At 44.1% G+C, this 15,328-nt stretch overlaps 1 protein-coding gene across 9 annotated transcripts in view; it reads left to right on the top strand.

Annotated features, from left to right (window-relative positions):
• myo9ab (myosin IXAb) overlaps positions 1 to 15,328 on the top strand; it is a 77,748-nt gene that overhangs the window by 13,265 nt on the left and 49,155 nt on the right. For 8 of the 9 annotated variants that reach the window (XM_027000978.2, XM_027000979.2, XM_027000974.2 and 5 more), the window contains exons 1-2: positions 955 to 1,599; positions 7,997 to 8,918. In XM_027000978.2, coding sequence (XP_026856779.2) covers positions 1,571 to 1,599; positions 7,997 to 8,918 — 951 coding nt within the window. In that variant the 5' untranslated portion in view covers positions 955 to 1,570. Of the gene's footprint in view, positions 1 to 954; positions 1,600 to 7,996; positions 8,919 to 15,328 lie in introns of those variants that run through there. The other variant, XM_027000976.2, reaches the window with a different exon arrangement.

Genomic DNA, 15,328 nt, shown 5'->3' with positions numbered 1-15,328 from the left:
AGAAGTCTGAGCTCCAAGTAGCTTTTAGGAACATCCCAATGAACATAATAATGATAGTGAATCCAAGAGCAGCACTCTTGGCATTGATGGTAGACTGTGTTTTAATACTGAATTACTGTGCCATCAAGTCCTTGGCACGCTCCCACAGTCAACATACCAACATATTACATTTACAGACTTTCTAAAGCTAAGACATATTCAGTACCCCATTGCTCTTATTTTAAACTTACCTTGATGCGTCCAGCTAGGGGTCAAGCTAGGAACCAGAGACATAATGAGTACCATGGCTTTTTTATAAATTGAATTGCATGCTAAATGAGTCAGCACTTTGGTTTCATGCTCTGTTATTTGGTTTGACCGTGGGCATCATTCATTAGAGTGGAGAAGGCTGTTTGTGTGGCTGTAGTCACAGTCACAGTATGCCCAGGTGCTCTTTAGCTTCAGCTGCTCATGTCAAGCTTAGCCAGATGAAATCAGTTTCCCCATGAGAGTGGCTGACTGCTTTTCCAGTAAGTGCTCTTTGATGATCTCACAATGTCCTGTAATCATTGATCCATCAGTTGCTTGCGGTGTCTCTTTCGGGGCACTGATTTATGAGTATGCGATAGGTTTTTGGTTAAATGATGCTTAAGGTAATGTTCATTTGAGCTCTTTTTTCCCCTGCATGGTGGTGTAAGTAGGCTTTAAAATTGGTGTTTTATTGTTTAACAAGTGAAGAATATATGGATACCACATGTAGTTCTGATTATAATGGTATGTTCTCTTTCTGTCTAAAATCTTTGTCTTGGTATTTTTGTCCCTTGCCACCAATGCTATCCCCATCTGACTCACTCTCTCTCGCTCTCTCTCTTTCTGTGATCACATTTCAGGAAACAACAACCGCCTCTTCCCTCCCCTTTTCCTCTACCCCCTCTCGCTGTCCCAGCTGCCCAAACCACATGCGCAAACCTCCGCTTGCATCTGCACCCAGTGTTTAGAGGACTGTGTTCTAGAGGGACACAATGAGAGACAGAGGAAGGAAAAGAGCTCTTTAGAAGACTTTAGGAGCCACTTTATGTTTCTGCTTGAAGCTTGAATATGAACACTTCACTATTCCAAGGCATTCCCTTTCCTGGGTCTTTACTGAGGTGTTAAACCGAGGCAAGTATATGACAGTGGGCTGCTGTATGATGCTGAGTTTTTTGGAGACATCGTCTTTCAGCCATCGTCATTCAGATCCTGGCAGTCAAGACCAGCGTCCCCCTGCAGAGCTGACCAGGCCTTGGATCCTACTGACTGCTGACAGCCAAGCAGGGGCACTGTGGAATTTGTGTGCCTGCGTCTTTCCCGAGCTCTGGAATGTTTAGCTGCTCAGAGTGCTGTTTCCCAGAACAGACGATAACTGAAGCCGAGAGCTGTCCCTAGCCGGCAGCAGAGGAAGCGTGTAGCCCCGTCCTGTCAGGCCACAGCCGCACACCCTTAGCCTGCTGTTGATAAGGCTGTTGTTCTTTGTTGCAGAAGACCTCTCCCACTAAAGCGCTCCCTTTAACCACTTCTGGAGGGATTTAGTTTGAGGTTGTGGTTCTTGTCCATGCCTGTAGTAACCCTTCAGGTCAAGGGGTAAGTCATTGCATGTTGAACTTTGCCTAACAGCTGATTAAGTGGCATATAATAGTGTGACTCGATCTTGGAAGTTCAGAATGGCTCTGCATCTGAGGTTGAAGCTGGAGCCCCTGTTCTGCTGGGGGACCAGCGCCAGACTGTTCAGACTGCTCAGGCTCGGAACAGCCTAATAAGGTTAAAGCTGAAAAGCTTGGCCATTTGTATTTGGAAAAAAAAAAGCAGACATACATTTTTCTGTGTCAAGAACATCATCTGCTGAAGCCAGTGGCCGAGGGAAGACCCTCTGACACACTCCCAGAGCCGGTGGAATGCTGGAACTAAATGTTTATTGCTGTGAGAGGGGTGCGAACACAGTTCAGAGACCATCTGTTGACTTTGCGGAGTGGAGAGGTTCAGTAGCCCACACTGTGCTATTATTGTTATTATCAGCATATTTCAGATGTGTTAGAAACAGTGAACACTTTAAAGAGGTGCATTACTGATGTGTTACAAACAGTGGTGAATTTCTTTGGTTCGTGGTGCTGAGTATAAGGAAACCCATATTTGTATTTCTCAGCTTATCAATGTGTCTTGTATCATTGGAAATCTAAAGCTCTATAAAGCATCCAGTTATACAAATAATGTTCTGTATATATACAAATAATTCATAATTGCTCAGTTACAAAAGCACTGCAAGTTAAAAATGTTCTACCAACTACCTATTAAGGATATAATGATATAAATGTAGTATTAAAAAAAAGAAAATTCATTCAAAAAGGTCAGTATTTAGCAGGATATCTTTAATACTCCCCCGGTCTGCTGCCAGGGCCTCTCATATCTTTTGGAAGGTTCATATGGGGCAGATCAGGTTTTTGTGCTGTTTATAGCTCAATTACACGTTTGTATTGTAATATCACATTTTGTGCAAAAGGATATCATTCTTCGTAGTCATTTGCATTTTGAGCTTGCAGAATTAAATTAAATTCAAATTGCATGCTAATGAGTCAGCACCTTCGCTTCATGCTCTGTTATTTGGTTTGACCATGGGCATCATTCATCACAGGGAAGAAGGCTGTTTGTGTGGCTGTAGTCACAGTCACAGTATGCCCAGGTGCTCTTTAAAACAGAACGTACAGGGTCAGGCAGCAGTACCTGTATGATGAATGTTTGTATGATAAACTAGGATAGTACTGCCTAGGATAAAATGATGCATCTGTTAATCATATTTTGCCTATACAATTACACATTTTTTAAATTTCTTTTTCATTTTTACATATTTTGTAGTATTGTTTTGTGGAAATAAGTATAAAACACCTAGAATACAACTGATAACTAGGTAGAATAAGCAACGAAAAAGATAAAAGAAGATGATGAGTAATCTAGAAAGACAGTATAAAGACATGTTCTGTTTGCCTACTGAGTATAATTAAACCACACAGGCTACTTTCTGAATGGTGGGTTTAGTTCTAAGATGTTGTTAGTAAATGATCAGATCATGTGAGGGAGCTAGAACATTAAAAAATATAGCTCAATGCAGTAAGCTCTATGTGAAGCTAAGATGCCAATTTCTAGCGTATAGAAATTAATTACAGGTCCAGTCTGCAGTTAGCTTTGGCATATACTGAAATAAATAGCAAAAATACTCCCTGGAGCAGGCTATCTAGTTGGCTTTTCACTAAACCAGTGGACCCTATTTGAGCTGGTAATTTAAACACACAGCTTTCAAACTGTGATCCTCAACTGTGAAACTATACAATACTAATATAACTAACTAATATTTAATTGGATTGCTGAGAGCAACTCACTACAAAAAAGTTTTGCAGTTCATGTTACCATGTCTGTACGTGTTTAGAAGCATCTCGTGGTTTGGCAATAACCAGAACCATGACTTAGGCCATAATGTAAAGGAGGAATGCTGACTAAGCGTGACCACATCTTCCAAATGGCCAAAAGAAAAGCATTTTTGATGTCCAGCGACAAAATTACTCTAAATAAATAGCTATAATAATTTTTTTTCTCCAGTTTTCAGTGGAGGGACAGATGATTCTTATAGGTGGGCAGAGCCCGTCCCTGCCCACCCGCAGACACACCCCTGGTTTGACTAACTAAAAATAAAATGATTTTGTTATGTCTGACCTTCAGAGTGGGCGGGGAAAGCTTGCTAAATGGCATCATTGTTGCCTTGTTGCAGAATCTAAGCAGACACATTTCTGCATGAGTGATACAGTACTGCAGGCGTGACACTATCACTGTGATGCAGTGATACAGTTGTTCTTAATCTTAATGAGGCTCAAGACATTCCTGCTTCTTCTTTCTTTTTGTGTGGAAAGCACATGGATAGTAGCTGTGATGGCTGGTTTTTACAGATAAATGATTTTCCATCTATCACTGGTGCACTTATTCGTAACTATAAATAGGAAAAGCAGATGTCTACATATCAGGATCATTCTCTAATATCAGAAACTCCTCATTCAAACAGATTGTATTGGCCTGAAGTACCTGACTGAGAATGCGTTATGATAATTCAGCTGTTTTCTTATTTGCACTCAGCTAAAGTTTTAATTAACTTTCCGAAGTCTTTGAAATGCGAACATCCTTATAGTTTGTAAGGACATGTGTGAGCCTTTTTATAAATTAGCCTTATTTTTTTGTTGTTGCTGTTGGTGGTTGTCATTGTTGTGCTCTTAGATCACTGCTTATTCAGTTTCCAGCATCATTATGATAAATCATGTGTTTACTGCTTGTGAAGCACATGTCTTTCATCTGCTGACCAATGTGATTGTCATTTGCCATTATTTTCAGAGATTTGCATAGACTGAATGCTGCAGTAAAGCAAGTGAAAATATCCATTTACTCCAATGACTCCCTCCAGTCCACTTAATTAACACCAAATGTTAAAAATGGCCTGTAAAATCCTAGATTAGGTACAGAGAAAGTCTCATCATAAGTCTCACATGGCCTGGAGGAACCATGAGAGAAGTGACTCCAGCTGACATGCCTAGGTTTCCACAGCGTAAAGCCTGATGGTGGAAATGGAGCTATAATCTCTTAATGATTTCTTGTCCCATTTTAGCTTCTAGGTGCAACTCCTATTTTCCCCCTCTGAACATACCCTTAAAAAGTCCATCTATGTTCTCCTGTCAGAGGCTTTGATCTTTTCAGCAGCAGACTCCCCCACACCCACAATGTGCCTGGGGCGCTTTGACACTCTCTTAATTGCGTAACCAAACAAACTAACAAAGCCTCCCAGTCTCCACCCTTCCTGACCACCCTACATGCGGTTGTGGGTTAAAGCTCTTTCACAGTAATCTGAACCTCTGCTTAGCAGCTCTTGTACGTGGTCACCATTGTCTGCTCAGTGGCAATGGCAGGGTTGGGCTTCGTCCGTACATGTGCCACTGACCGGAGAGACACTGATTGTTTCTTTAAAGAGCTTTGTAGGCTACTGCGCCCAGACCAGTTGGCTGGTTCAGGAGCAGGCTGAGATGTTCATTCCTGTCAGGGTCCGAGCTGGCATTCCCCTGCGGCACACTAGCTTGACCTTTGGCCTGACACGAATCATTATCTCTAGCTGCTCGGGAAAGCTCTTATTGTTTTAGTTTTGATCTCTCAATCTAGTGGGACATAGTCATGTGGAGGATGTCCAAGTGCAGTAGAAGCCTGTTCGAAGCCCAGGTGGAGCTCTAAGGCACATTAAAACATGACCTGAGGAACACAAACAGCACAGGCTTGTGTTGGGTGAAAAGGGAGATGACTGTTTGCGGATCAGTGTTCTTAAAACCTCTTGTTGGGTTTTCTTATGCCTAGTTTTCTTTATTGTGCAGCAAACTCCAAGGTTGTTGTTGTTGTTGTTGTTGTAACAGATGTAACCACTGAAGTCTGAATTATCTGTTTGGTTCCTGAATATGTCTACATAATTTGTTGCAGTCTGATAAACCATGCCAGTGCATACAGAGAACTATATAAGATAAAGAACCTGAAGTTGGTAAGTCATGGAGTTTATGTGTGCTTGCTTGAAAACAGCAGCAGATTGATTGATTGATTTATTTATTTATTTATTTTAGATGGTGTGATAATTATACCTAATAGCTTCATTAGAACCAAAGACTCTTCAGTTAAACTCTTTTTGCTTCACATACTAACATGAAATTGCTGCACTAGCTCAAAGCAAACTTGCTATTATAAACATATTGTATACATCAGTGCCATGGTAACAGTCATAACTGTCATAACCTTGAGAAGATATAACAAAAAATCGTGAAGAAACTCTGTTTTTAACTGTGTGCGTGTGCATGTGTGTGTTTGTGTGAATGTGAGAGAGAGAGAGAGAGAGAGACAGATTGGTAACTGTGGAATTTTGCTTTTTAATCGGTTTAGTTGTCTGCAGGCTCAGGGCTTGGACGTTTCCTCCTGCCTGTCAACAGCAATAGTGAACACTTTGCATGCTCTTTCCTGAGTGTATTCCTTTTTTGTACTTTGTGACAGCTTGCCACTCAAACAAAGGGCAGGGTGACACCTCACCCTACTCCCTGTGCTTTCGGAGAGTGGGCCAGACTTCCACTGTCCAGAGTGCACACGTTCCAGCTTGGTTTTGATGCTCCTCTGGTATCCTGCAACTTCTAAAGAGTCATGCCACATATCAGCCTCTCCAGTGGCAAAATGCATGCTTTAATTTAGAGCCAGAAATATGTGAGGACAACTAGTACATCAGAGTTAAGCAAATAACACAGACACAGAGAGGTTCACTGGAATGCTGCAGTCTATGGAATATGCTCACCCAAGGCTATTCATTCACTTCTTTGTTCTATCTTTTTTCTGTCGCTGCATTCTTCCTTAATCAAAGAAGCATGTCAGTTGGCATGAAGTTATTATGAATATTGATAAAACACAGAGCAGAAATTCTAACAACACTGACATGTATGCCACAAGAGTAGCAAAAATATGGCTAATACAAGGTCTATGTTCTCCACTGTCTCTTGTCTCTGCTGTAATACAGTATTTGTAGCACAGGAAGACCCTGGTGCTCCAGACAGACACACAGACAATAGAGAGGCCGAGTGGATTTGTTTTGAATAGCTCTGACTGTGTCTGGCTGCTTCACACCTGGGAGAGCTGGAGCCAGGCCAGTTGACACAAGAGGTATTCGCACAGAAGGATGCAAATATTAACAGAACTGAAGCACTCGCTCAGAAGGATGCAAATAGAAATGTAGAAAACAAACAGAACAAGTAGGAGATCTGAATGGGAGAGAAAATGCAAGGGATTAGTAGACATGAAATGCTTCATTTTGTGCTTTCAGATTTCATAGAAAATGGACTTGTAAGTTGTAATTGTTGTTTTAAACATTGTCATTTGCTAAATGCATGGTATCGCCCTCACTGGAACATAATCGTTTTCACATTGCATCACCAAAACGAAACTGTAAAGTTTCAGCTAGTAGAATCTAAGGTGAGAGTTTAGATTATTGAATCTAGAGGATATCTGGCCCAACATCCTGTGTACAAGGTCAGGTTTCACACTGGAGCAGCAGTTCAGAAAACTTTCCCAACACGTGGACTGTACTTTTAGTGGTGTGAAGTTTAGAGCAGAGAGCCAGCCTCTCTCTGAATGGTCTGCACCCTGTCTCTTACTGTGGCACTAATAACGGCTTCTGTCTGGAAAAACTAGACTCTGCTGTAAGTTAACTGTTGTAAAGATGGATTTCATTTTGATCTGCAGCAAAGTCATTGGGTTGTTGTAAACCTTCCAGATGATCTCAAGATCACATACAGCAGGCATGTTTGTTTTTTTTTCTCTCAGGTTCCTGTCTGTTAAGGGCTCAGATTACAGTGTAATTTGATATAATTATAGCACATTGTATAATAGTTGTATTGGTATGAATATAGCTGTTGTAAGGGAAAGCCTAACCCTCTGTTGAACAGGATGTAGTGGTCTTCAGTTTATGAATGGTGATCTCCAGGCTCAACACTAACAGGAAGTATCTGAATGAAAGAATTGTCATTAAGAGAGCCATTTCTCTGTAGGAGATGGCAGCTGTTGATCTCGGTAGCGGGATGTGTAGGCCCAGAGTGGCTTCGAAAACGCAGCCCACAGCCCACAGTGCATCTGGCTGTGTGCTCTGCTGCCGTTCCAGCTCTCTCTTCAGCTTGTTCCCCACTCTGCATCCATTCTAATTAGCCTTTCATTATGCTTAATCCCAAACTGTTTGTTTTGAATGGCAGACAGGGCGGTTTGCGAAGTCATGGAGTGGATGGGCTGAGGGCACAGCGGTCTGGGCAGGTCTTCTTACTTCATGTGCATTTACGGCAATTTTGCAAAAGCTTTTATTTTACGGCGAAAGCTTTTATATCAAAAGCTTTTATATTAATGCTCTCTTAATGTCCCTGTGTCTCTCCCTCCCTGTCACTCTCTGCAGCTGGAATGTCTTGACTCCACCCCCTGATCCGCGTGTCGGAGGTGCGGCCGGCACCGATGGGAGCTGCTGCTCCATCATGAGTTGCCATGACGCTGGTGGGCGTCGGCGCTTCGAGGACTCGGAGTTCACCTTGCGTGTGTACCCCGGCGCCCTATCCGAGGGCACCATTTACTGCCCGGTGTCGGCACGCAAGGTTACCTCGGCTGCCGAGGTCATCGAGCAGGTGATCGAGCGCCTGCGGCTGGACCGCGCGCGCCTTTATGTGCTGGCCGAGGTGAAGGAGTTCGGCGGAGAGGAATGGATTCTGAACCCGGGAGACTGCCCCGTGCAGCGCATGCTCCTGTGGCCCCGCATGGCGCTGGAGAACCGGCTCGCTGGTGATGACTACCGCTTCCTGCTGCGCGAGAAGAACGTGGATGGCTCCATTCACTATGGCAGTCTGCAGATGTGGCTGCGCGTGACCGAGGAGCGGCGGCGCCTAGTGGAGCGGGGCCTTCTCCCACAGCCACCGGCCGGCCACCCCCCTGCCGACCTCTGTGCCCTGGCAGAGCTCAGCGAGCGGACCCTGCTGGAGAACCTGCGTGGGCGCTTCCGGCAGGAGAAGATCTACACATACGCCGGCGGCATTCTCATTGTCGTCAACCCCTTCAAGTTCCTGCCCATCTACAACCCCAAGTACGTCAAGATGTATGACAACCACCAGCTGGGGAAGCTGGAGCCGCATATCTACGCCGTGGCCGATGTGGCCTATCACGCCATGCTGCAGCGCCGCCAGAATCAGTGCATCGTCATCTCCGGCGAGAGCGGATCGGGCAAGACCCAGAGCACCAACTTCCTCATCCACCACCTTACAGCGCTCAGCCAGAAGGGCTTTGCCAGCGGCGTGGAGCAGATCATTGTGGGCGCTGGACCAGTGCTGGAGGTAAGAGTATGTGGATGACGAGACACTTGCACAGGTGCTTGGCTAGGCGGACCAACCTACGAGAGGAATGATATAGAATACCACAGTAGCAGTAGTAAATAATCAAGATTAAATTAATGTACTGTGATTGTGACCCAAGGAAGTACTGTAATTGTGAACCAAGGGTTAATCATGGTGTACATGGTGTATTGTCTTTGGTAACAGTCTCAGTAACAGGATGTACTGTCTGTACTGTGACTTTAATTGGTCATCATGCCAAGTGCAGCAAGGGCAATTTTTGGAAATTTGCCTGAAATGTACCGATCAGTGAAAAACTTTGCTTTCATTCCTCCTCATAACTATTTTGTCTTGTTGTCTGCTTTACAGAGTGGCTAGTTCAGCTCTTTTAGTGATGATAAGAGATTTATCAGAATTGCTATGATTGTGGTGCTTTGTCATGCTGTCAAATGACACTTAGTCAGGAATTGTCCATATAAGTCCATATGCGAAAGCCCAGCACTCAGACGCAGCTGTGTCAGTGGGAACTAATGAAGGCCTTTGGGCCAACGGAAACACCCTGCTCTGAGACTGCAGACGGATTCAACCCCATGTTTTTTTGGGGGGGGAGGAAGAAAGGAAAAAAAAAGAAACAAACAGCCAGATTCACAACATGCTGAATTCCCAGCATAGTTCAGCCAGGATCCGTGACAGCCAGTCCCCATTTCAGCGCAACGGGATTGGCTGTTAGCACAGGCTCCATGTTTGTCTCATTGGTCGGGAATCTCTGTTGCTAGTGTGAAATATTCTCAATTGTGTGTATCAGTGAGACAGTGGCACAGGGCTTGTTCACTGTCACTGGTGTGTGTGCGCGTGTGTGCGTGCGTGCGTGTATGTGCGTGTGCGTGTGTGCGTGCGTGCGTGTGTGTGTGTGTGTGTGTCTGTGACCCTGCATTACTTATAAATATAGCCAGAGATGCTATTACTGATGAGGGTACATGGAAGAACCCAGTGCCACTAATACATATTCATGGAAAAAATATTGAGCCCCTACAATGTTCCAGGCAGCCTGTTGTGTGCTAATTGAATAAGAAGTAAAATCACTGACTCTAGCTGCAGCTTTAATAATAAAGTATCTATAAAGCACTCAAGAACTTCGTTTTGTAATGTCACTCTGTAAACTTTGAAGCTTTGAACATGTGCATGTGTACGTGGATAATAGCAGATGGTTTCACACATACCAGACAGACATAGTAATTAGAGCCTGAGGTTTGCCGCTAGCTAGAGGTATTTGGAGGCCTGGCCAGTCACTGGGGACACATAAGAGTAGAACAGAGTCGAGTGGCTGTTCTCAGAGAAGCGGGGACCCATCCAGTTGAATAAAACAGAGCTGGGTGGCTGTTCTGAGAGAAGCGGGGACACATCCAGAACGAGTGAAATGGGGTTCTCTGTTCTGAGAGAAGCGGGGTTATGATGCAGGGCAGCATGGAGAAGTTGCACAGGACGTCCTCACAGCTTTGGAGTCCCAGAGCCATCTATCAGCTGAAGTAGGGGTGTGTGAGTTTGCCTGTAGTACATGGGTGTGTAGGTGCAATGTGTGTGTGCATTAGGGTTGTTACAGTGTCACGGTTTCATAATTAGTCGCAGTGTATGATTGGACGGTTCCTTCACTGTCGACTTTTTCAAAACACCAATTAAAATATATTTGTGTCTGTTTCCGAGTACTTGTTCATTTCTTTATTGAGCTTTACGTACACTGGTGGTTCCCATCCCTCTCATGTCCAAGGACCTCCCAAAGTACAGAGTCGAGTTTGTCCCGTGTCCACTGGATTCCCCCTGACTCACATTACAGTCCCTGTTTCTCTGCACAAGGACACAGAGTGCATGGAGAATGTTTTGGTCGAGTAGTCCCCTATGTAAACATGTTACACTGCTGCTTTGTCTAGGATGTTTTCAGCTTTAGCATGCATGCTGCCTGTCTAAAGCACGGAAGAACATGGCCATAACTGAACTAAACAGTCTATTTTTGGCTCAGAATTAACAAAGTTAGCTGCACAGAGCTGTTCTTTTATCTTTTTTTCTTTTTTCCAGTATTTATCATATCTTATAAAGATGTGATAAATACTGACAGTGTAAATAAATTTTTGATGAAATTCTTTGAAAAATACATTATAAAATGTATGATTAAGTATGTTTTATACATAAAACACATACATAAAACGTACATAAAAAATGTATGTTTTTTAATATGATTTGACCACCCAAAATTCTTCAAGCTCCCAGTTTGAAAGCCAGCCACTGCCTAACCTCTGACCCACACATATCTCAGAGGAGTACTAAATAATTAAAAGCTGCCATTAGCCCAAGTCAAATGACAGCAATAAGGAGCTTGGTGACCTGCTCCTCTCATGGCCTGACTTGAACTGTTGCCCATCAGCTTTTTGGTCTTTTGGTTTTGTTTCACACATATGAGGATCTACAAAGTTATTGTTATAAAAGGCATGTTTTCAACTTGCCAATTAATACCACGATACAATAAAACTGTACTTTACACTAGGTCAGAATACAGTAAAATAAAATGTGTGTGTGTGTGTGTGTGTGTGTGTGTGTGTGTGTGTGTGTGTGAGAGAGAGAGAGTGGTGGTGGGGGGGGGGCTAGAATAGAGAATCATAACAAATGATATTTCTGTCTGCAAACCAAACAGTGCTCTCTGAACACAAACAGAGCACTCCTTGATTCCAACTGTGTGGCACACAAATCGTTTTAAACTGACTGAGGGATTCAAGAAGTGCAGTACCAGAGTGAAGCTGGAAGAGCCACCAGCAATTCTGTTTTTATTGGGTTGACTAATAGTGTTGTCTTACAACCTAGTACTATTTATGTACCAAATCTTAGCCTCTTTCAGTGTTGCCTTCCTTGCAGAAATGCACAGGCATGCACACGGATGCACGCACGCACGCACACTTACACACAGGGACACACACACTTCGTTTCTCAGTGGAGCACTTTTCACAGTGTGGCCTGTGTTTGTTTCATCAGCCTCACACCCTTTCCTTCCCTCTCTCCAACACACTCTCTCCCCATGCACTTCACTTCAGACTACCATACCATTTGCATTCATACTGATCAGTGGAGTCCAGCTCACATTATTAATCACAGAAAGGTAAAAGGACAAATGCCCCTCATTCATTCATATGCTGAGTCTGCTGTTTATTACCATTCATTCATATGCTGAGTTGTCTCTTTATCACATCTGCCTGTGTAATAGTATGTTACGCCCTCTTTGGCCTTCGATGCATCATCACTTCACCTAGTCCTGGATTTGAAAGGCGTAGCAGTGACCCTGTGATGGAGACCGTCACTCAGGAAGGTTAAGTGTGTGCTCTGCTTTGCCAGAGAGCTTGCTCTTCAGTCTGTTGCTCAGGTCATGCATTTTCCCCCTGCAGGACCTGGGTTTGAGAGCTGGTTGTGCTTGTTGCCCTCAGCCTTCACCTCAGGCTAGTGTGCAGATGACTGCAGAAGGCCACCCCTTTTCCCCATCATCCCTGAGTTTCCTGATAAGAATGCTTTCTTAATCTTCTTGTCCTCCTGGTACCTGATGACACCTTCAGATGTTGTACCTCTTCTTAAACAAAGTCCATTTTGCATTTTGGGAAAAGCAGCATTTGTGGTAAAGACCTGGAAATTGTTCAAAAAAACAGCCAAGTGGAAGATGTCAAAACCAGTATGCCTTTTGCCATCAAGTCATCTTCGTGACATGTCATCTTCTGGTTACTGAGGTCATGCCAAAACTGGATTGACTTATTGCTATAAGCACTGCTCTGCCTGATTTATATTACACACTGCAGTCATATGTTGCAGAACTTGTTAGAATGTGGAATTTGTATGAATATGAGAGAAAAGAGTAGTTGGAATATATAAATAAACCTAATAAACAGGTTACTCAGTTCTCTCTCACTTATTTTATCTCCTTTTCTCTTACCCCCTCACCCCGCCCATCCCCAACCACGGCTCTCACAGTCCCTTTCTCTCACTCTGTCACTGGCTCTCACTGGCTCTCTCTCTCACTCTTTCACTGGCTCTCACAGTCCCTTTCTCCCACTCTGTCACTGGCTCTCTCTCTCACTCTTTCACTGGCTCTCACAGTCCCTTTCTCCCACTCTGTCACTGGCTCTCACTGGCTCTCTCTCTCACTCTTTCACTGGCTCTCACAGTCCCTTTCTCTCACTTATTCACTGGCTCTCACAGTCCCTTTCTCTCTCATTCTGTCACTGGCTCTCAATGTCACGCGCTCTCTCTCTCACTGTCACTGCCTCTCACTGTCCTTCTCTCTCACTGTCACTGCCTCTCACTGGCTCTCTCTCTCAATGGCACTCTGTCACTGCCTGTCACTGGCTCTCTCTCACTGTCACTGGCTCTCTCTCACTGTCACTGGCTCTCTCTCACTGTCACTAGCTCTCTCAGTTTCACTCTCACTGGCTCTCACAGTCCCTCTCTCTCACTCTGTCACTGGCTCTCACTCTTTTGTTCATATTCACTCTCTCTCAGTAAGCTGTTTGCTCCTTCATATATAAGTTGTTTTGGAAATGCATGTGTACACACACACACACACACACACACACACACATACACACACACTTACTTCTTCTGCTAACATCAACATTACATCATCTGTGGTGTGCCATCTAACTGGCAATTTAGGCTGATTTAATTCCAGTAACCATTAGTTTCTATAAACGTCCTCTAATACCCGCCTTTGTGGCAGTAATAACTCTAATATGTAACATGATCTTAGCTTAGCTACTTGACTGGTCAGCTATATTTCTGTGTGGGAGCTATTAGGGAGCTGAAGTGAATGCTCCTTCACCTGCCTTTAAAGAATTGGAGAAGCTGCTTTTTTTTGCCAGATGACTAATTTTAAGATAAGCTTTAAGCTTCTCCTTACCAAGAGTTTTGGTTGGTTGACAGCCAGACATGTATTCATATATTCTTGTCACAAAATTGCCAGGAAATGCCCTCAGTGTTTTATTGACATCTAGCTCTTTTGCCTCCATAAGATGTCATATCACATCATATTTTGCTGTGTAGAGGGATGTGTGCATTAGCCGAGGCTGACGGTGAGATTCTGGAGCCGGACTCTGGCGTACCTTCACGTCTCTCTGCCTGGTGAACGAGAGCAAGTATGCCTCAGCCTGACTGCGGCAGGGGGCTCCAGTGCTCCGTGCTCAGTTACCTCAGGCTCTTACCTCTGGCCACAAGCAAAAGAGTGAGCAGAGGCTTTAAGAAGCTCACTGTGTGGGACATATGCTAGACTCCAACAAAGCCAGACTTTTACAGAGGTGCTGGCCTCACTGCTATAGCTTTAAGGTTGTGTCATAGGCCAGTTACAGTTGCTTGAGCCCCTCACATCTCTCATCAATCTCATGGTGAGAGATTCTTTGACAGCATTGGCACAATGAATCAATATGTTTTGTTTGTTTTATCTGTCCATAAATCTATTTCAGAAATATTGTTATAGCTGTCTTAATCCTCGTATAGTAATAGTGCATTGAATTGCTTGATCCTTGTCCTAATGAAAACCCTGGATGTTACTTAGTATGAAATATCACCATACTATACACTTTATACCTATAGAGCATTGTATACAGATTACCCAGCATTCCACAGGCACTTGCATAGTACCATGGTATTTGTAGTCAGTAGGCTTGCAGTACAGTGGCTCTAGCAAACAAGGCAGAGGCTTGGCATCACTCCATCTCTTATTCTGCTGCGTCCTCACTTTTGTGGTTTATTTCCACATCAAGATAAGCAGCAGACACAAGGATGTGGGGGAGTGCAGCCTGTAACCACTGGCCGCATGCAGCCCCCAGCCCCAGCAGATGGCCACTCTGGTCCCTGAGCCCTCTGTGACAGAGCAGTCTGTAGGCGTTCAGATGGATGGCTTTAGGTGTGTAGGTGTTAGGAGGTATATGTTATGTGGATATGGGGGGTATATGAAGTGATAGGATTTGTCAAACTGCTGTGTGGAGGAGAGGAATGCCTGCGTGCGTGCGTGTGTGTGTGTGCGTGTGCGCTTGCGTGTGTGTGTGTGTGCATGCGTGCATTTGTCCAGGACCTCAGGCAGTGTCCCAATTCTATGACCATCCAGGAAACCAATAAAGGCATGAGGGTGTATGCAGAACGCTCTCACGATTCCAAATCATGGAGGCTCAGGTGCGTCACTAAAGGTTTAGGCCAAATGGAATGTAATTATTGTGTGGGGATGAATCTTCTCAGCCAATCATATTGCTCATCTCATAGCTGTTAAACAGCTGCCCTGAGAAAAATAGAGAACCATGGGAACAGCTCACCTCAAAAGCACCACCAAAAAGGCCTCAGGGCAGAGAAGACTGAGGAGGTTCTATGTGTTAATGTATTTCATGACTGAATAACAG

Source organism: Electrophorus electricus, chromosome 2 (assembly GCF_013358815.1).
Source record: "Electrophorus electricus isolate fEleEle1 chromosome 2, fEleEle1.pri, whole genome shotgun sequence".
Lineage (NCBI taxonomy): Eukaryota > Metazoa > Chordata > Actinopteri > Gymnotiformes > Gymnotidae > Electrophorus > Electrophorus electricus.
Note: the sequence above shows the minus strand (reverse complement) of the source record. Positions and strands in the feature narration are given on the sequence as shown.